Source organism: Ranitomeya imitator, chromosome 5 (genome assembly GCF_032444005.1).
Source record: "Ranitomeya imitator isolate aRanImi1 chromosome 5, aRanImi1.pri, whole genome shotgun sequence".
In the NCBI taxonomy this organism is placed as follows: Eukaryota; Metazoa; Chordata; class Amphibia; order Anura; family Dendrobatidae; genus Ranitomeya; species Ranitomeya imitator.
This window is the reverse complement of record NC_091286.1, coordinates 367,139,840-367,166,881: the sequence shown is the minus strand read 5'-3', so window position 1 is coordinate 367,166,881 and position 27,042 is coordinate 367,139,840. Positions and strand designations below refer to the sequence as shown.

At 40.7% G+C, this 27,042-nt stretch overlaps 1 protein-coding gene across 1 annotated transcript in view; it reads right to left on the bottom strand.

Moving 5' to 3' along the window:
• The window catches only part of COL9A1 (collagen type IX alpha 1 chain), a 214,945-nt gene extending 189,097 nt beyond the window's left edge, over positions 1-25,848 (bottom strand). The window contains exons 1-5 of the mRNA XM_069726644.1: positions 25,741-25,848; positions 25,428-25,501; positions 22,520-22,597; positions 14,341-14,473; positions 13,063-13,459 (exon numbers count right to left, since the gene is read on the bottom strand). Of these exons, the coding sequence (XP_069582745.1) occupies positions 13,063-13,459; positions 14,341-14,473; positions 22,520-22,597; positions 25,428-25,501; positions 25,741-25,754 (696 nt within the window). The 5' untranslated portion in view covers positions 25,755-25,848. The remainder of the gene's footprint in view (positions 1-13,062; positions 13,460-14,340; positions 14,474-22,519; positions 22,598-25,427; positions 25,502-25,740) is intronic.
• Positions 25,849-27,042: the final 1,194 nt, after the last annotated feature.

Below are 27,042 nucleotides of genomic sequence, written 5' to 3'. Positions count from 1 at the left end.
CTTCTCTCCCTCTACTGGCTCCAACTCTGACTGACAAGCTCCTTCTCCCTCCAGTCAGCTTCTCCCTCACTTCCTAACCAACCCCCAGTTTTACCCAAATGTGAGGAGTGGCCTAATAGATAGAACATTTTGCTCCCCCTGGTGGCCGGCGTGTGTAGTGTGTGTGTGGCTGTGATACCTGGCAGGGTGAACTCCTTTGGTGCTATCAGATGTAACATCGCTCCCCCTGGTGGAAGAACGACATTACTGCAACGACCAGGACTCTGGGGTGCTGCACAATCCTACCCACTTGTCCTACCATCAGATTGTCTAAGTGATATCAGTGGTGACTTCCCATTCATAGCCCAAAGGAAAGTCGAGCATTGGGTTTGCAAAAATCACATAACCTGAGATCTACAAGTCATCACAAGTGGAGAAAACACCAACAACGATGGTCATGCGATGTGCTCCAAGATGAAGACATTGTTGGCAGAGCCCACTTTTTGGAAACCTCATAAAAATGTTTACATTGTCCTAGACAAACCCTTTAACCTATAGATATAATAAACAATCACATAAAGTAGTGAAGGGAAACAAACGCCTCTCAGGTAGGTAATAGTGACTAGCACCAGTAAAGTGGGCTATTTCACCTCTGTGTTTTCTCCGCTGCTTGACAAAGGGATGTTATCTTTTTTTACTTTATCAATTTATGCTGATACAACATATACTGACTTATTTTCATCAGTAATATCAATTTGGGTAGACATTGACTGAAAAAAGCTGGGATAATGGAATAATTGGCCACATAGCTATGAAAGTCAAAGAAAAAAGACTGCACTGCCAGGTGGTAATATTATATCTACCTCAACTGCAGCCATAGCCTGGACAGAAGAGTCAGCTGCACTATCGATCAATAAGTGTTTTGACAATTTCTTGTCATGATTTGACTCAATTAACTCCAGTAATGTTTTTATACAGTTCATGTTCTAGTACTCAGCTAATTTATTGATATCATGTACAATGTCCCAGCATTAATGCAGACTAGAGTAGAACAGCTCATACATATTACTCAGCAGATCAAGGAAATGGTCACGAAATTCCCATTAGCCACATGAATGAAAAGTCGTCACCTCAATACAAACCTCAGAAGAAATATGCTTTGTTCCCTGAGAGATAATTGCTATGCCTTTTGTTACCTGAGAGGACTGTGTCTGAACATTAAAGAAGTTTTCTGGGATCAGAATATTAAGGGATTATCTGTAGTAAAGCTCATCAATTTGAGGTCGGTGGGACTCGGTTTCTCAACATCCTTGATGACTAGCTGTTTGAAAGGTCCACGGCGCTTATGTTCTTAAATGTTTACATTGCTCTTTATAGGTACATACCGTAAACGTGATGACTGTGCTAGAAAGTGCATTGGAGTAAAATCTGAAATTGATAGATAATCATTTTGCGATCCCAAAATAAAACCTTGGAAGTACAGTCCGAATTATGTTTTACTTGTTCGATTACCACATGTAATTAATAAGAATAGTTGATAAACTTCCTCAAATCCTACTTGATATTGCTCTCCTTTCGCACATATATCTTATTTGTACAATTAATATTTTTTTTATTTTCTCAAGGGTAACCGGAAAAAATGGACCCCAAAATTTGTTTTGCAATTCCTCCTGAGCAATTCCTCCTGAGTAATATGTGGTGGAAAACTTCTGTTTGGGCACACAGCGGGACTCAGAAAGGAAGGAGTAACATTTAGGAACACAGATTTTGATGGAATGGTCTGCAGATATCATATCGCATTTGGAGAGCCCCTGATGTGCCTAAACAGTGGAAACCCCCAACAAGTGACCACACTTTGGAAACTAGACCCTCAAGGAATATACCTAGATGTGTGTTGAGCACCTTGAACCCCCAGGTGCTTCACAGAAGTTTATAACGTAAAGCCATCAAAATTAAAAAAAATCTAATTTTTCCCACAAAAATGTTATTTTAGTTCCAATTTTTTTATTTTTACAAGAGTAACGGGAGAAAATTTAACCTAAAATTTGTTGTTCCATTTCTCCTGTGTGTGTTGATACCCAATATGTGGTCAAAAACTACTTTTGAGGCACAGTGCAAAGCTCAGAAGGGAAGAAGCTCCATATTGGAGTTCAGATTTTGCTGGACTGATTTGAGGGTGCCATGCCACATTGGCAGAGCCCCTGAGATACCAAAACAGCAGAACCCCCCATAAGAGATAATTTACAAACTACACCTCTCAATGAATTCATCTGGGGGTGCAGTGATTATGTTGACATCATAGGTGGGCCACAGAATGTTATACCATTGGGCAGTGAAGAAAAAAAATTACATTTTCACCACCAAAATGTTGGGCTAGTCTCAGATTTTACATTTTAACACTGGGAAATGGGTGAAAATGGCACCATAATTTGTCCCACAAATTCTGCTGAATGTAAGCATACCCTATACTGTATATAGCAATACAGTACTGCTTAGCCTCACGGAGAGACTTGGGAGAGACGGAGCCCTATTTGCCTCCTGGAGTGCAGATTTTCCTAGAATAGTTGGCGGACTCCATATAAAGAGCCCCTAAGTGACAGAAGAGCAAAATCCCCCCTGAAATGTCCCCATTTTGGAAATTATCCCCTTGGGAATTTATCTACAGGTATAGTAACGATTTTGACTTGATGGGTGTTTTCCAGAAATAAGCACCAGTGGATGTTGTTGAGTGAAAATCACAAACTGCTGTTGTAGTGACCAGTACATTGTAGTGACCAGTATGTTGCAGTGACCAGTACTGTCACGATCTACAAGGGTCAATCCAGTGGATGGCACAACAAACACCAACAACGGGGATGGAAAAAGGGAGATGAAGGCCCTAACAATAGGGAACAAGGGATGGGGCACCTCCTAACACAGCCTGTGCCTATCCCTAAGCTCCCCTAATGCCCTATGTGGGTCCTTCCCCTGCTGCTGTCACATGCCTAGTCCCTAGCTGTCACCTCTCTATACGCTGGCTAGTGCACTAGCCGACAAGGACGCTAGCCTCACCACTGCAGATGGTGTAAACACGGGGGTAGGGACAAGCATGGCACAGACAAAGACAGGGAACAAGAAAACTTAGCTTTCAAGCTTCTGCTGCAAGCTCCACACAGCAGAGGATATGGAACCAGGACATCAAGCAGCTGATACATGCTGGCACCAAAGAGCTCCCAACTCCTCAGCTGGTCTCCAAAGAAAAACTGTATCACCAACAGGTGATGCATCAGGTGACTATTTAAAGGATGGTGGGAGTGGTCACCACGCACATCAGCTGACAAGCAAACAAAGCAGCTGCCAGCAAGGAAACTGACATTAACCCTTGCTGGCCCAAAAGGAAAAACCACGATTAAATTATAGCAGAACCAGAGCTGTCACAACTTACACAAAATGAATCGTGACAAGTACATTATGCCCAGCTCATGCTTCTGGAGACATGCACCCGTAAATTAGGTGGTTTACTCATTACTACAGAAATGCCAACCATGTGGACGCTAATTGTTGGTTTAGGCACACAGTGGGGCTCAAAAGCAAGGTGGGCATTTAGATTTGGGAGCTCAGAATTTGCTGAATTTCTTTTGAGGGAACCGGGAGCCATTTTGCTTTTCCAGAGCCTTTGTGCTACCAATAACATCGAGCCCCCTATATTTCCATTGTCAGATGACGGATCTGAGTGGGGACTTGCTTTGTGGATTGAGTTAAAGATTTTCATTTTACATAAGGTTTGGGATCACACTTATCCTGTGCTCTATACTGAGCACTTACTTTGGGGTTTTCATCTAAATCTCTGAGTGACATGATTCAGATGAAACCCCCAAAGTACACAATCACTATAATGAAGCAGCAGAGTTACTATGGAGTCTGTTTTGCCTCTGTTCAGCGATCTCCTTTTTTCAGAAGTGCACAAAACTGTGGCAGACCGCGTTTGTATGCACGCCTAACAAGACGGACACCACTGGATCATAGGGCAGACAGAGTCCACACTGCCTCCATCTGTGTTATTATAGGGAATCTTCTGCTGGGGGCTCTGTCCAAATCACGTATTTCAGATATTTACACAGAAATCCATAAGCAATCTCTCAGCGCAGAAAGCAGGATAAATGTGACCTGAACCTTATTGCGATCTTGGGGAGGCAGAACTAACAAATCAACAGTAGGTGAAGAATTGGTTTTATTTATTTTTTACACTGTTCCTTGTGTGATATCAATGATTAGTCGGCTTTATTCTTTGGGTCCGTGCAATACCAGATTTATATCGGGTTTTTACATTTGACTACTGTCACACACAAAAACTAGTTTTTGCATTGCCATATTTTGAGAGCAATAATTTTTCCACAGCCGGAATCGGAAAGAAAAAAGGTAATGTTGATCCAGTGATGTAGGCTATTTGCCTTTTAGAGTAAAATATAGCTTTTATTTAGCCATTTAAAACAAACAGGTGATAATTAATCCAAGTGTGAAAGCATGGTTTGCACAAATATACATTAGGTGCTGTTCTTAAGACTAACGCGTTTCGATTTGCGTCTTAATCATGGTCTATATTTTATTCAAAAAGACACATAGCCTACATCGCTGAATAACCACTATCTTTTTTCTTTCCTGCCGTGGTTGCTCTGCCCATATCCATGCGAGGCTTGAACCTATTCTGGGAACTACGTACCCACACAGGTGAGCTAACTATATTTTTTTCTTCATAATTTTTCCATGTTTCTGCAGACAGTCATCTGATGTCTTGTTTTTTTGCAGGACAAGTTGATGTTTTTATTGGTACAATTTTTGGACACATGACTTTTTTATTGCTTTCTATTCTGATTTTTGAGAGGCAGAATGAACAAAAAGCAGCAATTCAGAAATAGTTTTTTTTATATACAGTGGGGCAAAAAAGTATTTAGTCAGTCAGCAATAGTGCAAGTTCCACCACTTAAAAAGATGAGACGCGTCTGTAATTTACATCATAGGTAGACCTCAACTATGGGAGACAAACTGAGCAAAAAAAATCCAGAAAATCACATTGTCTGTTTTTTTAACATTTTATTTGCATATTATGGTGGAAAATAAGTATTTGGTCAGAAACAAAATTTCATCTCAATACTTTGTAATATATCCGATGTTGGCAATGACAGAGGTCAAACGTTTTCTGTAAGTCTTCACAAGGTTGCCACACACTGTTGTTGGTATGTTGGCCCATTCCTCCATGCAGATCTCCTCTAGAGCAGTGATGTTTTTGGCTTTTCGCTTGGCAACATGGACTTTCAACTCCCTCCAAAGGTTTTCTATAGGGTTGAGATCTGGAGACTGGCTAGGCCACTCCAGGACCTTGAAATGCTTCTTACGAAGCCACTCCTTCGTTGCCCTGGCGGTGTGCTTTGGATCATCGTCATGTTGAAAGACCCAGCCACGTTTCATCTTCAATGCCCTTGCTGATGGAAGGAGGTTTGCACTCAAAATCTCACGATACATGGCCCCATTCATTCTTTCATGTACCCGGATCAGTCGTCCTGGCCCCTTTGCAGAGAAACAGCCCCAAAGCATGATGTTTCCACCACCATGCTTTACAGTAGGTATGGTGTTTGATGGATGCAACTCAGTATTCTTTTTCCTCCAAACACGACAAGTTGTGTTTCTACCAAACAGTTCCAGTTTGGTTTCATCAGACCATAGGACATTCTCCCAAAACTCCTCTGGATCATCCAAATGCTCTCTAGCAAACTTCAGACGGGCCCGGACATGTACTGGCTTAAGCAGTGGGACACGTACTGGCACTGCAGGATCTGAGTCCATGGTGGCGTAGTGTGTTACTTATGGTAGGCCTTGTTACATTGGTCCCAGCTCTCTGCAGTTCATTCACTAGGTCCCCCCGCGTGGTTCTGGGATTTTTGCTCACCGTTCTTGTGATCATTCTGACCCCACGGGGTGGGATTTTGCGTGGAGCCCCAGATCGAGGGAGATTATCAGTGGTCTTTTATGTCTTCCATTTTCTAATTATTGCTCCCACTGTTGATTTCTTCACTCCAAGCTGGTTGGCTATTGCAGATTCAGTCTTCCCAGCGTGGTGCCGGGCTACAATTTTGTTTCTGGTGTCCTTTGACAGCTCTTTGGTCTTCACCATAGTGGAGTTTGGAGTCAGACTGTTTGAGGGTGTGCACAGGTGTCTTTTTATACTGATAACAAGTTTAAACAGGTGCCATTACTAGAGATAATGAGTGGAGGAAAGAGGAGACTCTTAAAGAAGAAGTTACAGGTCTGTGAGAGCCAGAAATCTTGATTGTTTGTTTCTGACCAAATACTTATTTTCCACCATAACAGGCAAAAAAAATGATAAAAAAACAGACAATGTGATTTTCTGGATTTTTTTTTCTCAGTTTGTCTCCCATAGTTGAGGTCTACCTATGATGTAAATTACAGACGCCTCTCATCTTTTTAAGTGGTGGAACTTGCACTATTGCTGACTGACTAAATACTTTTTTGCCCCACTGTATATATATATATATATATCATTCTATGTGGTAAAATTGATAAGGCAGCTTTCTTCTTTGGGTCAGTACAATTATTTATTTTTTTTATGTTATGGCGCTTTTGCACAATAAAAACTATTTTATAGGAAAATTATTATGTTTGTATCGCTTTAGTCTGAGAGCTATAACTTTTTTAATTTTTTCTGCTGATGGAGCTGCATGAGGGTTTGTTTTTTGCAGGACAAGATGAAATTTTCAGAGATACCATCATTGTGGTTTGGTCCTGATGAAGAGGCTTGGAAACAATATCGCTGCTCCCATTTGCTTCCAAACTCCTGGAGCAGCACGTCCATGCTGAACTCTCCTCCCACCTCTCATCTAACTTGTTGTACGACAATCTACAATCTGGTTTCCGCCCCCATCACTCAACTGAGACAGCCCAGACCAAAATCACTAACGACCTACTTACCGCCAAAGCTACTGTACAATACTCTGTACTCCTCCTTCTAGACCTGTCCTCTGCGTTCGACACAGTTAACCACTGCCTCCTACTGCAGATGCTCTCCTCCTTTGGCATCAAAGACCTCGCCCTATCCTGGATCGCCTCGTACCTTTCTAACTGCACATTCAGCGTCTCCCACTCCCATACTACCTCCTCATCCCACCCTCTCTCTGTTGGAGTCCCCCAAGGCTCTGTTCTAGGACCCCTACTCTTCTCAATCTATACACTTGGCTTGGGACAACTCATAAAGTCCCATGGATTCCAGTACCACCTCTATGCTGACGACACTCAGATCTACCTCTCTGGCCCAGACGTCACCGCTCTGCTGTCCAGAATCCCAGAGTGCCTATCAGCCATATCCTCCTTCTTCTCCTCTCGCTTCCTCAAACTCAATGTGGACAAATCTGAACTCATCATCTTTCCTCCATCCCACAAATCTTCCTTACCTGACCTATCTATCGCAGTCAATGACATCATGCTTTCCCCTGTACCCGAAGTCCGCTGCCTCGGAGTAACCTTCGACTCTGCCCTGTCCTTCAAACCACACATCCAAGCTCTTTTCACCTCCTGTCGCCTCCAGCTCAAAAATATCTCCAGGATCCGTCCTTTCCTCAACCCCCAATCTACTAAAATGCTTGTGCACGCCCTCATCATTTCCCGCCTTGACTACTGCAACATCCTTTTCTGTGGCCTCCCTGCTAACACCCTTGCACCTCTCCAGACCATCCTTAACTCTGCTGCCCGACTAATCCATCTCTCTCCTCGCTACTCCTCCGCTTCCCCCCTCTGCAAATCTCTTCACTGGCTCCCATTCCCTCAGCGTATCCAGTTCAAATTGCTAATACTGACCTACAATGCCATCCACAACCTGTCTCCTCCATATATCTCTGAACTAATCTCTCGATATCTTCCCTCACGTGATCTCCGGTCCTCCCAAGACCTCCTTCTCTCCTCCACACTTATTCGCTCCTCATCCAATCGCCTCCAAGACTTCTCCCGAATATCCCCCATCCTCTGGAACTCTCTGCCCCAACACGCCCGACTATCAACCACAGTCGGATCCTTCAGACGGAACCTGAAAACTCATCTCTTCAGGAAAGCCTACAGCCTGCACTGACACCGCTGCTGCCTCATCACTATCGAAGCTACCGCCTCACCAACACCGGAGCTACCGCCTCACCAACACCTGAGCTCCTGCAACCCTCAACCTACTGTCTCCTTCCCCATAATCCTGTAGAATGTAAGCCCGCAAGGGCAGGGTCCTTGCCCCTCTGTATCAGTCCGTCATTGTTAGTTTGTTTACTGTATGTGTTATTTGTAACTTGTATGTAACCCCTTCTCATGTACAGCACCATGGAATCAATGGTGCTATATAAATAAATAATAATAATAATAACATTGAAAAGCGTTGATAATAAACCGCATTCATGCTTCATCTTCGTGTGTGATCGTATCTTTGAACCTTGGGCAGCGCGGACTCTGAACCACCATATTCCTCATTTATTGTAACGTATCTTCTTAGTGGTCCTGCTGCAGCCTTTACATGCTTCTATAGGAATTGTGACTGTCACAGCCCTATCAGATGAGCGTACCTATAATATTTTATACCACTTGGTTATCAGATAAGACCCTATTTGTACTTTTTTGTATCTCCAGTGTTACCATTTGATTTATGCTTTACAAATTGTCAGTCTAATCATTTGTAAGGCATAGCAAAGCAAGGGCTTTGCTATGCTTACATACTGTGAGCGCCAGGTATGGACTGGGACTAAAATTCAGCCCTGGCATTTGCAATCACACAGGCCCATGTTGTCCCATTTCCAAGCAACAGATGGGGATATATTATTAACATTATCGTGGATGGAGGAAAGAAAGGTTTACTACAAGACCAATATTTCTAATGATACCTGTGGCCTGCTGGGGTAAGTGACGGAGTCAGCGACTTTGTGCTCCATCACAACTCTTAACAGTATGGGAGTCTTGAGAACACTGATTCTGCTAACAACGTAGCAGACAAGGCAGCCCATGACCAGACAGCCCTTTCTGGCATTTGCCACAATTGCCCAATGGCCAGTCCGGCCCTGGTGAGCGCTGCACTGACAGACAAACTTGCAACATGCGTGTTGTAGCAAATTTGCTAGCTCTGGTGATCTGGATGTTGTCATGGCAACATCGGGTCACACGATGACTTTGCAAGGGCGCCGATCGGAGAGCAGAAGGGGCTCCCTCCCTCTGCTTGCCTGATAAATACTAAAGCTCCACAGAGAAACACACAGTCAATAGGTCCCGTAAAAAGTATAATTTAATAATAATTTTTAAAGATCAGCCTTTTATCACACCCCCTGAGGAAGGAGCCTTGTTGCACTCCGAAACACGCGTCGGGGTGGGCTCCGGGTCCCCCACCGCTCTTGCATATCTGGTACTGTATTGTCTATTATTGTGTGTCACTGCGATAAAAGGCTGATCTTTAGTGATTCTAGTTTCTGCACTTGCATCATATATTATATATTGCCTATCAGCCTGATGCAATGTTATCGGGTGTGTTTTTGTGATTTCATCCACATATGTGTTGCACCACTTTCAGTGGTCTATGACAGTATTATGTGCGGTGGGTGGTACCTTGTAGCCCTATGTGTATTACTGGTACTGCCATATAGTGTTTCACTAGCCCCACTTTTTCCTATGTACCTGTTTCTCTTGTATAGTTTTTAAACATATATTTAATAAAATTATACTTTTTACGGGACCTATTGTCTGTGTGTTTCTCTGTGGAGCTTTAGGATTTCTGTTTTGCAGTTGTCCCTATTCTGTCCTAACATGCACACAAGGGATATTAGTGTTGATATTAATTTGGACGTATTGTAACTTTTGTGTCCCATGGGTGTAACATGTATGCCATAACTTTATTACTTGCCTGATAAATACTGTGATCGATTTTTATCACAGTATTTAAGGGGCTAAAGTGCCAGGAGCAGTATGGGCACTGCTCCTGTACTCAGTGCCTGGTGTCAGCTATCAGAATCAGCTGACACCCGGTGGCGATCGTGTGCACACAGCTCCTGTGTGCAGGAAATCACCATGACATATCCATACCTCAAAGGTTAGTAATTACCAGTTGACCATGATGTATGGAATTGTCCAATGTCGGGAAGAGGTTAAGAGAAGAATTAAAACATCGGGTTGCAGGGGTGAACGGAATGCACCGAGGACAACAGCTATTTCACGCCAAACAGCGGTTCAACAAGTCCTAGTAAATTCTAGAGGTGTCCATGATGGTGAGCCAAGGATGCCAGCCACAAATCTTTTTTCAGTGCTGGAGTGGTGCTTCCGATCTAAGGTCCCTGACCATCATCTTATACTTACTCGCCTTTTATTGTTGCCACTTCAGTCCATGAGCCAATTTCTGAGACTGGCCAGAAGTCAGAAGTAATGGTCACAAGTAGTGATGAGCGAGTGTACCCGAGCAACGAGCTCATCAGTAGTCATAAGCACTCTATGCAAGTCTAAGAGAGCGAGAATGAGGTTCTCATAGACTTGAATAGAAAAGTGACCTCCAGCTCACTCTAGCAAACTCTGGAGCAAACCACCAGGCCACAATCTGCTGGACAGAAGCTAGTAAGTATGAGAGTAGAGGCAGGGACCTTAGATTAGAAGCACCACTTCGGCACTGCAATAAAAAGAAGGACAAAAAACCCACTGGAGTGGTGCTTAAATGCTATATTTTATAAAGGCAGTCACTATTTTATTAACTCACTGTTTTTGTCCATTTTTGGCTCAGCTTAGAAGATAAATGAAACACTGACACCAGCTTTGTGCGATATCAAACAAATCATACAGCAAAGATCAGCTTCCCCAACCATTTTCACAATGTTCATCCTATTTCACACATGTTTTGGAAAATTGCAAGCTGAGTTTTTAAAGCAAATGTATGCATTTATACCAGATATATTCAATAAGTTACTGTAAGCGTGAATTTGTAACATAGTCCTTAAAATTTGACAAGTCGAAACTTATTCATTTGATTTTATGAAAAAGAAAATATTCCTAGTGAATTCAAGGCTAATAACAAATCCCACAAGTATAAATCATACCTTTAGTGAAATATTAACTCAGCATTTTCTTTTACTTTCCTTATTAAATCTGGATAATAATTTGGATAGAAATATATCTGAGACTGAGGTGGATGTTTATGAAATTGGATTGTAGAAACTGTGGATTAGGGGATTTAAAAGTCATTTACACTGCATTATTCAGCTTGAATTGTTCACAATCCTTCGAACCAAAGTTATTTCTGGCAATAATGAGGAAGAATTGCTGTTACAAAATGTTCACCAGAGGTATTTTTTACAATGTATTTTTATGGCAGAAAAAACTTGCTGTATAAACTGGAAACTTTTTTGATGCCGCTTTTGATGAGATTTTGAATACAGGACATTTGTTTCTGCTGAGCCGTTTTAAATGAATATTGGAACAGAATCCGTTAGTAGTAATTTGGTATTGCTAGCTAATGAAGAGTTAAGTAGGAAAAATGTCATCTTAATCTTTATATCATGGAGCATAGTTCTTTTACAGTGATATGAGAACTACAACCGATACGATTATAAAAATGAATCAATGGCAGCATGTTGAAATTGCACTGATCCAAAAGATAAGATTTGCCTGGAAACTTGACAATGGCTTTCCAATGTTCAATCTTGGTTTGACTATCGACTCATCCCACATGTGTAAGTTATTGCTCTCAGTACTTTTTATAAGACCAACTAGCATGGCTGCCATAATTATGCCGGTGAGACCTGAGCGGATATTTCATTATGCACAGAGAAAGGTAGGAGAATGTGGTATGGTCCCATTTTGGGTAATGCTATGAGCATTAATGTAATCATACAGTCATTTAACTTAACTTCTTCCACCCATCATCTTGAAAGGATACGGCATCCAGAACGAAAGATATGAGACGATAAGATGAATCTTTAAATAATTCGGAGCGTTCAGTTTGTGGCTAGAAAAACTATAGTATGCATGAGGGCATTTTTATTGCTTTCAAACCAATCACCAATAGACTCTATATGAATAGACTCATCAGCTATCTGGAAAAAGAACAGCATCAATCCAGGTGAGAACGTTGAAAAAAGCTTTGTTCCGCCATGATATGATACAACGTTTCGACCAGCATTAGGTCTATACCAAGTACATACTTGATAAAGACTTATTGCTGGTCGAAACGTCGTATCATACCATGGCAGAATTAAGCTTTTTTTTAATGTTCTCACCTGGATTGGACGCTGTTCTTACTTTTTCCTGATTGCTGTTACTTCCAAGTGGGTTTCTTGGATCAAGAACGGGCGTCCTGACTTAGTGAGTGCTGTCAGCTTTCTCTTTATGTGTTTAGACTCATTTGCTAGTCTTCAAAATAAATTATTAAATAATTAGGATAGGTTTTGTTCTACAAGCCAGAAAATGACCATACACTTTCAATAGCTGTTTGATGAACAATATCTTGCCAACCTTGAACTGTCTTTAGAATCATAGAATCACAGAATGTTAGAGTTGGAAGGGACCTCCGGGGTCATCGTGTCCAACCTCCTGCTCAATTCACTAAACCATCTCAGACAGGTGTCTGTCCAGCCTCTGTTTGAAGACTTCCATTGAAATAGAACTCACCACCTCTGGTGGCAGGCTGCTCCACTCATTGATCACTTTCACTGTTAAAAAGTTTTTTCTAATATCTAATCTGGATCTGTACATGTCCTTCCACTGGAAGAATAGGAAATTTAGCTGGTGACAGACACTTCTAAAGGTAGCTAATCTCTTTTGGAAGCAAAGGATTGGGTTTGCTAAAATTCAACATGCCCAACCTTTTTATTTCCCAACATCTGCCATAAGGGAGGAATCAGGACACTCCCAATAACATTTGGCCAAACTAAGCGTTAAAGGGAGAACGCAATACAGCACGAAACCCATATGAAATAATAACAATTTAGACTCGTAAAAGAAATGACATTAAATTATACAAATTTGCTTAGAACAGTGTCATATCTTCTATAAAAGTAGCTAAATAATATAATTAAAACATTAAAAAACACTTACCGGTACAGATATTTCATGGTTATTCTTCAGCTTCCCAATGATAGTGTAGCCATCCAGGCTAATTTTGCCTCTTGGGACCAGCTTGAATGAATCCACTTTAATGCAATCAATATAAAGTGTGATTTTATCCTTTTGCACACTAAATAAAACTTTGTGAAACTTAGTATCAAAAAGAAATGGGAGATGGGCGAAGGTGATAGTGTTCAATTTCCCATCTGTTCCCTTATAAGAGAACTCAAGGGTTTTTTTAGGGCCGTTGAAATTGATAGCTGCTTGCTGCTTTCCCTCCGAGTCTACGATTTGCCAGATAGTCCAATATTTGTTCTTTGTGCTGTCCTTCATCCGGAAGGTAAACATAAAGGAATATTCCTCAGGTAGCCCACTGCCATAGATGTGCCTATAAGCAGAATGTCATGGACAAGAAATTCATTGGAATGTATGCTTCCTTCCTTTTCTTGCAGTAAAACAATGCAGACAGTACCCTAATTAAATAACTTCCTTAAGAATTCAAAGAAATTGTTAACGAGTTTGAAAGCAATTAAACATAAAAGACATCTAGCTCCATAAGAATACAAATCTGCTTAATTGCATTTATTAATTAAATTGTCCAATTCAAACAACTGCCGTTCACGTTAATTGCCCTCTTTGCATACTTGATGGAAGTGCCATAACAGTCAAGTGAGCAATCAGCATTTATACTAATTATCTCATTTTGTGTACATCACTATATTTTATATATTTAGTCTCAAGCATGATTGTGCTGCTATTCACAACAAAAATAATTATGATTATTATTGATTTTATTAACGATCTTGTTTATTATTATTGTGATCTCAATTATTCTTATTACTATTATTATATAAGTAGTTTTTAGCTAAATCATACCATAAAAATTCAGCACCACAACCTATGAACAGCACCTGCACTGTCTCTCTTATGTCACAAGGGGGAGCTAGTTGTCAATATTTTAGAAATGGACAAATGTAGAAAATAAAAAAGTTTAAAAAAAGCACCGAAGACAATGCTCCTTTGTCATGAATTTAATTTGCTTAGTAATTCACTTAAATTGCTTCCACTTGAACATTAAAGTCTTTTACTTGCTTTCCCATATTGTTTAAAATATCCTTTTAGCCACAAAATTACTTTTAACGTAATCAAAGCAGTTTGGAGAAGCAGGAAACGAATTAAAGTGTGACCACACACATTACTTAAACAAAACACATACTTTCATTATATGTTCATTAAAGAAAAACAATTGATTTGATGGAGGTAACGCACCTGGTCAGAATCCTGAAGTCAACATTTGTTCCCAACTGATAGGCCACTTGGAATGGCGATGTCCCCACCACAGTCTGTATAGCCCCCACTGAAGCCGCTCTGTCTATCTGGAACTTGGAAATCAGATCAAAGCCTATGGCAGGAAATGAGAGGTCCGTGTTTATTGGGGAAGAGATAAACCACGCTCAGCGAAGGGAATAGACGCCTACTTATAGAGATAGCCCTCAAAATAGTGTCACATGTAAATTGTGGTGTGCTCCTGGGAAATGGCAAGTTAACAATGTATACAAGTATTCACGTGGCACAGGTTGTCTGCCTGTGTGAACGTGTGTTTTGGAAAAATGATATGAATAGTACTATGGCCACAACTGTACTTTTAGCAGCGTTATCACCCACCTTACCCAAACTCCTAAATTCTGCCTCTGATTAATATCGCAAGAAAAAAAGGAATACAATCTTTTAACAGATTTTTTCTATATAATCTCAGAGCAGTATGATGTAAGTTCAGAGACCTTGATCCAGTGATGTGTCACTTACTGGGCTGTTCGTTGTTTTTTTTTTCTAAAATCAGTCAAGGCCGCCATCAGGGCATTACTGCCCTTACTTGTGTATTGGGCCCGGTGAACAGCAGTACACAGAGGGGCCCGCAGGTCCAGGGCCACCCGACATGTACTGGATGCTGGAGGCAGAGCCGCACTGCAGGGGAGCGACTGTGAGGTAAGTATACAAAACTTTTTTATTTTCTGTACAAAATGAATTAAATGGGTGAGGGGAGGAGGAGGAACTGCAAATGATGATGGGGAAGGAGTAAGGGGGACTGCACGTGATGATGTGGGGAGGGGTTTAAAGGGGGACTGCACATGATGATGTGGGGAGGGGGGTTAAAGGGGGACTGCGCATGATGATGTGGAGATGGGGTTAAAGGGGGACTGCACATGATGATGTGGAGAGGGGGTTAAAGGGGGACTGCACATGATGATGTGAAGAGGGGGTTAAAGGGGGACTGCACATGATGTGGGGGGGGATTAAAGGGGGACTGCACATGATGATGTGGGGAGGGGGGATAAAGAGGGACTGCACATGAAGTGGGGGCATAAAAGGAACTGTAAAAATGACATGTGGGTAAAGGAGACTGCACATGATGATATGGGGGGTTAAAGGAGGACTGCCCATGATAATGTGGGGAGGGGGGTTAAAGGGGGACTGCACATGATGTAGGGGGATTAAAGGGGGACTGCACATGATGACGGGGAAGGAGTAAGGGGGACTGCACGTGATGTGGGGAGGGGGTTAAAGGGGGACTGCACATAATGATGTGGGGAGGGGGGTTAAAGGGGGACTTCACATGATGATGTGGGGGTTAAAGGGGGACTGCACATGATGTGGGGAGGGGGATAAGGGGGACTGCACATGATGTGGGGAGGGGGTTTAAGGGGACTGCACATGATGTGGGGGGTTAAAGGGGGACTGAACATGATGATGTGGGGAGGGGGGTTAAAGGGGGACTTCACATGATGATGTGGGGGTTAAAGGGGGACTGCGCATGATGTGGGGAAGGGGTTAAAGGAGGACTGCACATGATGTGGGGGTTAAAGGATGACTGCACATGATGATGTGGGGGGATAAAGGGGGACTACACATGATGTGGGGGTTAAAAGGAACTGCAAAGGATGACATGAGGGTAAAGAGGACTGCACATGATGATGTGGGGGAGTTAAAGGAGGACTACACATGATGATGTGAGGAGGGAAGTTAAAGAGGGGCTGCACATGATATGGGGGATTAAAGGGGGACTGCACATGATGATGTGGGGAGGGGGATTAAAGGGGGACTGCACATGATGATGTGGGAAGTTAAAAGGGGACTGCACATGATATGGGGAGGAGGTTAAAAGGGGACTGAACATTATGTGGGGAGTGGGTTAAAGGGGGACTGCACATGAAGTGGGGGTTAAAAGGAACTGAAAAGGATGACATGGGGTAAAGGGGACTGCACATGATGAAGTGGGGGGAAGGGGACTGCACATGATGAAGTGGGGGGAGGGGGACTGCATATGATGAAGAGGGAGAGGGGACGGGAGACTGCAAATGATGAATTGAGAGTGAGGGAAGAGGGACAACAATTGAATTGAAGGTGGGGGTGGGAGAGCAAATGATGATCGGGAGAGAGCAAATAATCATGAATTTTGAGGGTTGGGGAGTAAATGATGTATTAAATCTGGGGGGAGAGCTGTTGATAATGAATATAGGGTCGAAGAGAGAAGACATGACAATCAATTGGAGCGGAAGGGGCATGTAAATATAATGAGTCGGGGGAGTAGGAGGGACATAGTGGGGGCATTGAGTATGCAGTGACTGGTAATGAATTAGGGGAAAGAGTACAGGTACTAACTCATTTATTTATTAGGTGGGGAAAGTGGCTATGTATAGCTAGAAGGGGCTCAGTGGCATATTATAATTTATATTTGGAATGGTGGGTTGCATAATAACCAGTTATGTATTAATGGTGGGTGCACGTCAGTATTCTGATGTGTAGTGTCGAAGAAAGGGAAGAAGAGGAGAATGTGCTCTGGAAGCCCTGCTCTAGGTAACTGTTATTTTTTGTGCTATTTTATACAGAGATGAGTCCTGGCTGGAAGAAGTGATGGCGGTCTGCACTGCATGAAAAAGAAAAGATAAGATGAAGGACTTCAGCTAGAGAAGTCACTGGTGAGTCAGTGTGTTACCTGTACACTGACACTATACACTGTATACTCTGTACAGAGCTCCTGTGTATAATGTCACCAGTGATCACTATATTATCTGTACACTGACACTGTATACAGAGCTCCTGTGTATAATGTTGCTGGTGATCACTGTATTACCTGTACACTATATACAGAGCTCCTGTGTATAATGCTACTAGTGATCACTGTATTACCTGTACACTGACACTGTATACTATGCACAGAGCTTCTGTGTATAATGTCACTGATGATCACTGTATTACCTGTACACTGACAGTAAATGCGGAGTTCCTGTGTATAATGTCACTTAGTATTGTGTTTTGTTTTTTTAATTAATGATCAGTATTGTAGTATTCAGTCACTATGTGATGGTAATATGTGGTCTGGTCATGGTGTGATGGCATTTGTCCTTTGTATGTGGTATTATAAGTCACTATGCGGTGGTAATATGTGGTCTGGTCATGGTGTGACGGTATTTGTCCCTTGCATGTTGTATTAAATGGTCATTTTAAAAAGTATGTGAGTCATTCCCTTAAAAAGAAAAATACATAAAAATATATTTATATTTAATAGGTAGGGTTCGGCCAAAAGAGTCTATCGTGTCATGGTGGCAGCTTAAAAAATCTTTTGGCCAGAACAAAAGCTGCTGGCTATGTATGTGATCTGGTGTTTGATGGGAACTGTTAATATCCGATTGCTGAGGATGTGGTGGAGAAGTTGAGTTATTCCAAGAGTGAGTGATGGGACTGTAGAAGGTTAGAAGGGTGGAATCGGGGCTGGGGTGGAACCTGGGCGGAGTCTCAAGGGGTCCCAAAAATTTTGCCAGTATGAGGTCCCGAAATTCCTAGTGGCAGCCCTGAAATCAGTGTTTTATCTGCAGAAGATTATCACTTGAAAGCTAGCTGTCTCGTGCCATGTAGTCTTCCTACTCTGTGTAACCCAGCCCTTACCACTGATTAGCAGCTTTCTGACACTTCTCAGAGTACACAGAAAGCTGCCAATCAGTGGTGTGTGTGGGGTTATACAGGGATCAGCATTCGAGCACTGCTCGGCAACAAAAATGAATGTATCTCCAATCTGACATGTGTCCTGTCAGTATTCACTGTAGGCTAAACCAATCATACTACTCAAACATATTATAATTCCTATACTGGTCCAGATATACAGCTGTGTTAAAAAGTGTTTGCTCCCTTCCTCATTTCCAATTCTTTTGCATGTTTGTCACACTTAAATGTTTCAGATCACCAAATAAATTTATATATTAGACAAAGATAACACAAGTAAACATGCAATTTGAAAATTAAGGTCATTATTATTAAGGGAAAAAGAAATCCAAACCTACAGGGCCCTGCATGAAAAAGTGATTGTCCCCTCAACCTAATAACTTGCTGAGTCACCCTTAGCAGCCACCACTGCAATCACGCATTTGCGATAACTGGCAATGAGTCTTTTACAATGCTCTGGAGGAATCTTGGCCCACCCATCCTTGAAGAATTGTGATTCAGCCACATTGGATAGTTTCCAAGCATGAACCCCCTTTTTTAAGGTCATGCCACAGCATCTCAATTGGATTAAAGTCAGGACTAGGCCACTCCAAAGTCTTAATTTTGTTTCTCTTAAACCAATCAGAATAAGACTTTCTGGTTTGTTCTGGATCATTGTCCTGCGCATCTGCTTGAAGTCACGAACAGATGGCCATACATTCACCTTCAAAATTTCTTTGGCAGACAGGAGAATTTATTTTTCTATTTAACAAAGAAAGCCTTCCAGGTCCTGAAGCAGCAAAATAGCCCCAGGCCGTCACACTTCCACCACCATATTTTACTGTTGGCATGATGTTCCTTTTCTTAAATGCTGTGTTACTTCTACGCCAGATATAATGGGACATACACCTTCCAAAAAGTTCAACTTTTGCCTCATCAGTCCACAGAGTATTCTCCCAAAAGTTTTCGGGATCAAAATGTTTTCTGCCAAAACTGAGATGAGCCTTTATGTTCTTATTGCTCAGCAGTAGTTTTCATCTTGGAACCCTGCCATGCACGCCATTTTTTCCCAGTCTCTTTCTTATGGTGGAGTCATGAACAATGACCTTAACTGAGTTAAGTGAGGCCTTCAGTTCATTGGATGTTGTTATGGGGTCTGTTGTGACCTCATTGATAAGGAGTAGCCCCTGCTCTTGGGATAATTTTGGTCAGTCAGTCTCTCCTGGGAACGTTCACAACTGTTTCATATTTTCGCCAATTGTGGATAATGGCTCTTATTGTGGTTCAGTGGAGTCTCAAAGCATGAGAAATGGCTTTATAACCTTTTCCGGACTGAAAGATCTCAATTACTTTGTTTCTCATTTGTTCCGGAATTTCTTTGGTTCGTGGCATGATGTCTAATTTTTGAGGACCGTTTGATCTACTTCACTTTGTCAGACAGGCCCTATGTAAGTGATTTCTTGATTGAGAACAGAAGTGACAGCAATTAGACCTGTGTGTGGCTAGGAAATTTGGAATCAGCCTCACAAAGATGTGATAAACCATAGTTAACTTACGTTTTAATGGGTAGTGGCAATCACTTTTTCATGCAGGGCAATGTAGGTTTGGATTTCTTTTTCCCTTAATAACAAAGACCTTCATTGAAAAACTGCATTTTGTGTTTACTTGTGTTATCTTTGTCTAATATTTAAATTTCTTTGGTGACTTTTCATACAACTGCACAGATCTTTAAAAATAAGGCAATCATATCATGATATAAGAATTCCATATGGCTATCAGGGATAATGGACGAAAAAGAGTGAGCAAAGCTCTAAAAATTCTAATTTTATTGAGAATAAATTAAAACAATTTATATAGTATGGAAAGTAGTCACTGGCAAAATAGTGGTAAGGGGTAAACTACACAGTAAGTACACCTGGGCAAAAATGTATATTATATGCAAAGATGATGAAACAATGTACAATTGTATTGTAGGTATACCGTATATACATAAAGCTGTATAGCTATGTAGACACAATGCAATATATTTAATGCAAAATATACAGATGAATAATCTGTAAGTCCTAAAATAGTTAACCCTTTGATAAAGAGTTGTAACATTAAAACAGTTAAAATGGAGATTCTTGTGAAATCATCATATAGTTGATGTCTCCAAAAGCTGATATCATGCAGAACTTCAAATACAGATTACTAAGTCTATATATTTTAGTGTGAGTCAATGCATATCAACGTACAGGTGAACTAATGTGGCATATACAGGTGCTTCTCACAAAATTAGAATAGCATCAAAAGCTTAATTTATTTCAGCTTTTCAATACAAAAAGTGAAACTCATATATTATATAGTCATTGCAGAGTAATCTATTCCAAGTGTTTATTTCTGTTAATGTTGATGATTATGGCTTACAGTCAATGAAAACCCAATAGTCATTATCTCAATAAATTAGCAAACTTAACAAAAAACAACTGCAAAGGCTTCCTAAGCATTTAAAAAAGGTCCGTTAGTCTGTTTCAGTAGGCTCCACAATCTTGGGGAAGACTGATGACTTGACAGATGTCCAGAAGGCAGTCATTGACACACTCCACAAGGAGGGTAAGCCACAAAAGGTCATTGCTAAAGAAACTGGCTGTTCACAGAGTGCTGTATCCAAGCATATTAATGGAAAGTTGAGTGGAAGGAAGAAGTGTGTTAGAAAAAGGTGCGCAAGCAACTGGGATAACTGCAGCCTTGAAAGGATTGTTAAGAAAAGGCCATTCAAAAATTTGGGGGAGATTCACAAGGAGTTGACTGCTGCTGGAGTCATTGCTTCAAGAGCCACCACATACAGACGTATCCAGGTCATGGGCTACAAGTGTAGCATTCCTTGTGTCAAGCCACTCCTGACCAATAGGCGATGCCAGAAGCATCTTAACTGGGCCAAGAAGAAAAAGAACTGGACTGTTGCTCAGTGGTCCAAGGTGTTATTTTCAGATGAAAGTACATTTTGCATTTCATTTGGAAATCAAGGTCCCAGAGTCTGGAAGAAGAGTGGAGAGGCCACAATCCAAGCTGCTTGAGGTCTAGCGTGAAGTTTCCGCTATCAGTGATGGGTTGGGGAGCCATGTCATCTGCTGGTATAGATCCACTGTGATTTATGAAGACCAAAGTCAGCGCAGCCGTTTACCAGGAAATTTTAGAGCATTTCATGCTTCTCTCTGCCAACAAGCTTTTTGGAGATGGAAATTTCATTCTCCAGCAGGACTTGGCCCCTGTCCACACTGCCAAAAGTACCAATACCTGGTTTAAAAACAACAGTATCACTTTGCTTGATAGCCCAGCAAACTCGCCTGACCTTAACCCCATAGAGAATCTATGGGGTATTGTCAAGAGGAAGATGAGAGACACCAGATCCAACAATGCAGATGAGCTGAAGGCTGCTATCAAAGCAACCTGGGCTTCCAAAACACCTCAGCAATGCCACAGGCTGGTCGCCTCCATGCCACTCCACATTGATGCAGTAATTGATGAAAAATGACAGAAATAAACACTTGAAATAGATCACTCTGTTTGTAATGATTCTATATAATATATGAGATTCACTTTTTCTATTGAAGAACTAAAATAAATTAACTTTTTTATTATATCCTAATTTTGGGAGAAACACCTGTATAACAATCATCGAGTGTATGTTAAAGTGCAAGTGAAACGATAATGACCACATATAGACTGCAAGTCCCATACAACCATGAACAATCATAACCATGATGTGCCCAAGTGGTACGCTAGCTACTAGAGATGAGAGAATTTGGTCGGGCCTCTGCTAATTCAGCAAACTATAGCGCTTACCGAATAATCTGCATCGGGAACTCAGATACATGGAGCGCGCCGGCTGATCAGCTGTTCCAAGCTGCAGCTGCAGGTGTCGCAGATGTGTGACAGTCACAACACATGCAAGGAGAGTCCAACACACAGGTTCTCCATGCATGTGCTGTGACAGTGACACAGCCGCGACACATGCAGCTGCGGAGACGAACAGCTGATCAGCCGTTGTGGTCCTTATATCCGCGATCCCTCTGCAGCTTATTCGGTAAGTGCTATAGCTTGCTGAATTACCAGAGTCCCGATCAAATTCACTCATCTCTACTAGCTACCTATACCTAAGCATGATTCACATATACAGCTTCCTCAGGGAGCGTGGTTATAAGTATCCCCATATATGCTGGTCTGATGAGATTATCTGATTTGATTATTATTTAAACAGAGCAGAACAAAATATGAAGATGTCCAATACCACAGTCATTGCTTAACTTCATGGAAAGTAAATTGACAGGACAAGAAGAATTCATTCTGTCCAGTGCATGTTCCCCTAATATCATAACATGCTAGCAAGCTACGAAACTTGATAGTTAGCAATTCTGCCTACTAACAAACAATAGTGTTATGGAGTGTATATATATATATATATATATATATAGTCAGGTTCCCTTTTTACCTGGTAAGTCATCCTGTCCACCATTGATAGGTGGACATTTGTGCTGGACATTGTTGTATTTTAAACTGAATGGAAATCCTAAAGGGAAACACAATCAATGTTAATATGATGTATTGAGCTTTGCTTGTATGAGGTGATATTATATATTGTACTGGACACTTTACACTGAGATGCCATTTGCAGCTTTCAATATGAGTGAGATACAATAGCCCCAATATAAACATAATCTGGGCGAGTATAACTGTGACATTATTGGTTCTCAGAGGAGGGAAAGCCTCGGCGCTCTTCTGTAATCGTACTCTAACCACATCCACTACAGTAGTACTGTTAGGTACGGACTGAGGCGAGGCCACCCTCCAGTGAGCACCCCCACCAGCCCTCATTATTGGAAGGAATGTCTACGGGGCTGTGGCTTTGCTGCCGGCATGCTGTGGTTTATTGACATTTACATGAAGTAGAGAGGGGAGATCAAATAGACGACCACCTTAACCTAAACACTCAATGGTCTGCTTTTCTGAAAGCATTCGCTGTGAGCAGGAAAAATAAACATTTTTCTTTACAAACGAGTTCAATATGACCCAGAAACATTTTGGAAAATGTTACTCAGGTCTGGTTTGTGAGTACAGGGGCTTGAGATGTGGCCTCTGGGCAGAGCACCCACTTTTACACAGAGGGCTCTTTTCTCACACAGTGGCCCCGTCTGTACAGTTCTTTCCTTTAAACAACATTGGCAGTGCAAAAACACGTCAGTCCCAATGTAACATGTACTGTATTCTGCAATTACAGCTATTTGGCTGCAAACCAGCTATATAGGATCAGAGAGCAATTCATGCCAATATCACCCCATTCCACCTTGTCTGTCTGACATCTATCTTTCGCTTTCTATTACATATCTTCATATGTTTCTAATGATCCATCTAATGCATCTATTTGTCTATTCATCTGTCTATCTCTGCTTATATTTCAATCTATCTGATCAATCTATAGTTCGCTCAAAACAGACAGTGCCCTTATAGAATGGTTGGCCATAATACAAAAAAACTCTATCAATCTATCCCATATCTATCTATCTATCTATCTATCTATCTATCTATCCCATATCTATCTATCTATCTATCTATCCCATATCTATCTATCTATCTATCTATCTATCCCATATCTATCTATCTATCTATCCCATATCTATCTATCTATCTATCTATCCCATATCTATCTATCTATCCATCCAACTATCTGTCTATATATCTATCTATCCCATATCTATCTATTTATCTATCTATCTATATATCCCATATCTATCTATCCCATATCTATCTATCTATCTATCTATCTATCTATCTATCTATCTATCTATCTATCCCATATCTATCTATCTATCTATCTATCCCATATCTATATATCCCATATCTATCTATCTATATATCTATCTATCTATCTATCCCATATCTATCTATCCCATATCTATCTATCTATCTATCTATCTATCTATCTATCTATCTATCTATCTATCTATCTATCCCATATCTATCTATCTATCCCATATCTATCTATCATCTATCTATCCCATATCTATCTATCTATCTATCTATCCCATATCTATCTATTTATCTATCTATCTATCTATCTATATATCTATCCCATATCTATCTATCTATCTATCCCATATCTATCTATTTATCTATCTATCTATCTATCATCTATCTATCCCATATCTATCTATCTATCTATCTATCTATCTATCCCATATCTATCTATTTATCTATCTATCTATCTATCTATATATCTATCCCATATCTATCTATCCCATATCTATCTATCTATCTATCTATCTATCTATCTATCTATCTATCTATCCCATATCTATCTATCTATCTATCTATCTATCTATCTATCTATCTATCCCATATCTATCTATCATCTATCTATCCCATATCTATATATCTATCTATCTATCTATCCCATATCTATCTATTTATCTATCTATCTATCCCATATCTATCTATCTATCTATCTATCTATCCCATATCTATCTATCATCTATCTATCCCATATCTATCTATCTATCTATCCCATATCTATCTATTTATCTATCTATTTATCTATCTATATATCTATCTATCTATCCCATATCTATCTATCCCATATCTATCTATCTATCCCATATCTATCTATCCCATATCTATCTATCTATCCCATATCTATCTATCTATCCATCCAACTATCTATCTATCTATCTATCTATCTATCTATCTATCTATCTATCTATCTATCCCATATCTATCTATCCCATATCTATCTTTCTATCTATCTATCTATCTATCTATCTATCTATCTATCTATCTATCTCTATCTATCCCGTATCTATCTATCTATCTATCCATCCAACTATCTATCTATCTATCTAAAGAAGAAAAAAGGAACAGCACAATGCAAACTTATCTTCGGGTGCAGGGCCCCAGGATAGCAGTCCATGTATCCAAGTAGTTCAATATAAGGCAAAAAAGAGGCAGCACTCCATGTAGTTAGTATATAGTCTTGCAGGATTTAATCAACCCACTGTTCAGGGCGACGTTTCGGCTCAGACTGAGCCTTTCTCAAGCAATGGGTGGTACAAAAAAGTGTATATTTATAGTACTTCCACTAATAATTACAGCCAATAGGGGTTTCAACCAATTGTAATACATATCATACAGTGCTTATAAAACTATCCGTTGTCATATCTAATATATAAAGCTGAATGTGTGTGTGTGTGTGTGTGTGTGTGTGTGTGTGTGTGTGTGTGTGTGTGTGTGTGTGTGTGTGTGTATGTGTGTATGTCCGGGATTGGCATCTGCACCGTCGCAGCTACAGCCACAAAATTTTGCACAGTCACACGTCTGGATCCCGAGAGCGTCATAGGCTAACTTACTTGTGTAGTGTTCAATTGTACCATATACCAGGGTTCCCAGGAAGCTGAATGTGTAAAAGGCAAGTGGCAGGTTCCTGTTAAATGAAAGTTTATTCATCATCACATGATAAATACTAGAAACATAGTGAAATATATACATATGTATTTATAATTTAGAATGTATTAATGTGTATTTGAAATTATATGAATATTTTGTATTCAGAATTACTTAGTGCAACTGTTTACAAGTTGTAACAAATAAATATCACACCTAGATGTTATTTGCAGCAGTAATTGTGCTATTTCTCACTGGTTACAACTCCATTGCACTTACCAGATGCCCTTCATGGCTCCTTATTCATTGGCATTAGCTCCCTGCTATCCCTGGGCACTGAGATTTTTCAGAAAGGATCTAATTTATAGGCAGACTAATTCTTTAGCATTTCCAGGCCAATGAGAAGCAGTTTGGCTAGTCCTGGGCTCCACCTCTGCAGCTATTAGCTGTGTACAGTGTACAGTTCATGCAGTATAGGGGGCTCGGCCAGGGGTCTACAGAGTAAAGAGATACTCAGCATCCCAGGAATATGACTTGTTCTCTACTTCTGCTAACTTCTGATCTGAATCGCCTGTGCTCACACTGTCAAATCCGAAACAGAGTACAGCAAAGTAATTGTGCAATACAGAGATACTACTACGACTATATATCAGCACTAAATAATGGCATTCTGTGTTCTAGGATGGTCATGTGTTTTACTTCACGAAAAAGTAACAAGCAATATGAGATTTTCACCCAAAAGCAGAACCGTTTCAAACTTACAATTGTAAATATACATTTAATTATTCTAGAACCATGATAAAATTTGGCTAACACCATTCATTTACATGGTATAACCGACAGTTTTTAATTGAAGGAGACAATACATAAACACAGGGTAGGTGACAAATGTATGATTGCTGGGAGCCCAGTTATTGAGAACCCCACTGATTTCAAAAACTGAGGTCCAAAAATGCCCTGTGTGAATAAAGCATTAGTGAGCATGTGTGTCTTTTGAAGCATTGGTCGCATATACCCACTAATGCTTCAGTCACACAGGGATGTGGGGCTACTGCTTTTATGAACAGTTTCCAGCAGTCACGTCCCCAGTTATCATCACCTATCCAGTAGAATGGTGATCACATACAGTATAAAAGTTACTTGGAGTTGACCTGATTATCAAATGTACTTTTGCATTGTAGTCTTGGATTCTAAAATGCATTTCACACTCTCACATTGTGCTGGAGTGCTCAGCTTGCAAGCTGGCAGTATATATCAAATAATGAAGAGACTGATCAATAAAAAACAAATAACCTCAGCTTATTCTAATCAGCATGCTTACAGGATTAAATGGTCCACACCAAGACTGGATGAGCCATTTAAAGGAGTTTTCTTTTATTAGGATAGTTCATCAATATCAAATCCTTTGCGTTCAACACCAAGAAATAAGCTGTTACCAGCTTCGGCCACGGTCTGATAACAGAGTGGAATACGGTTGCTTCATCATGCTGTTTACTGGCCACTCCGTGGCACTACAGATCACATCCTATTCAAACAATATGAGACAATCAGCTGTACCCTGGAGTGTCCAGTAAACAGTGT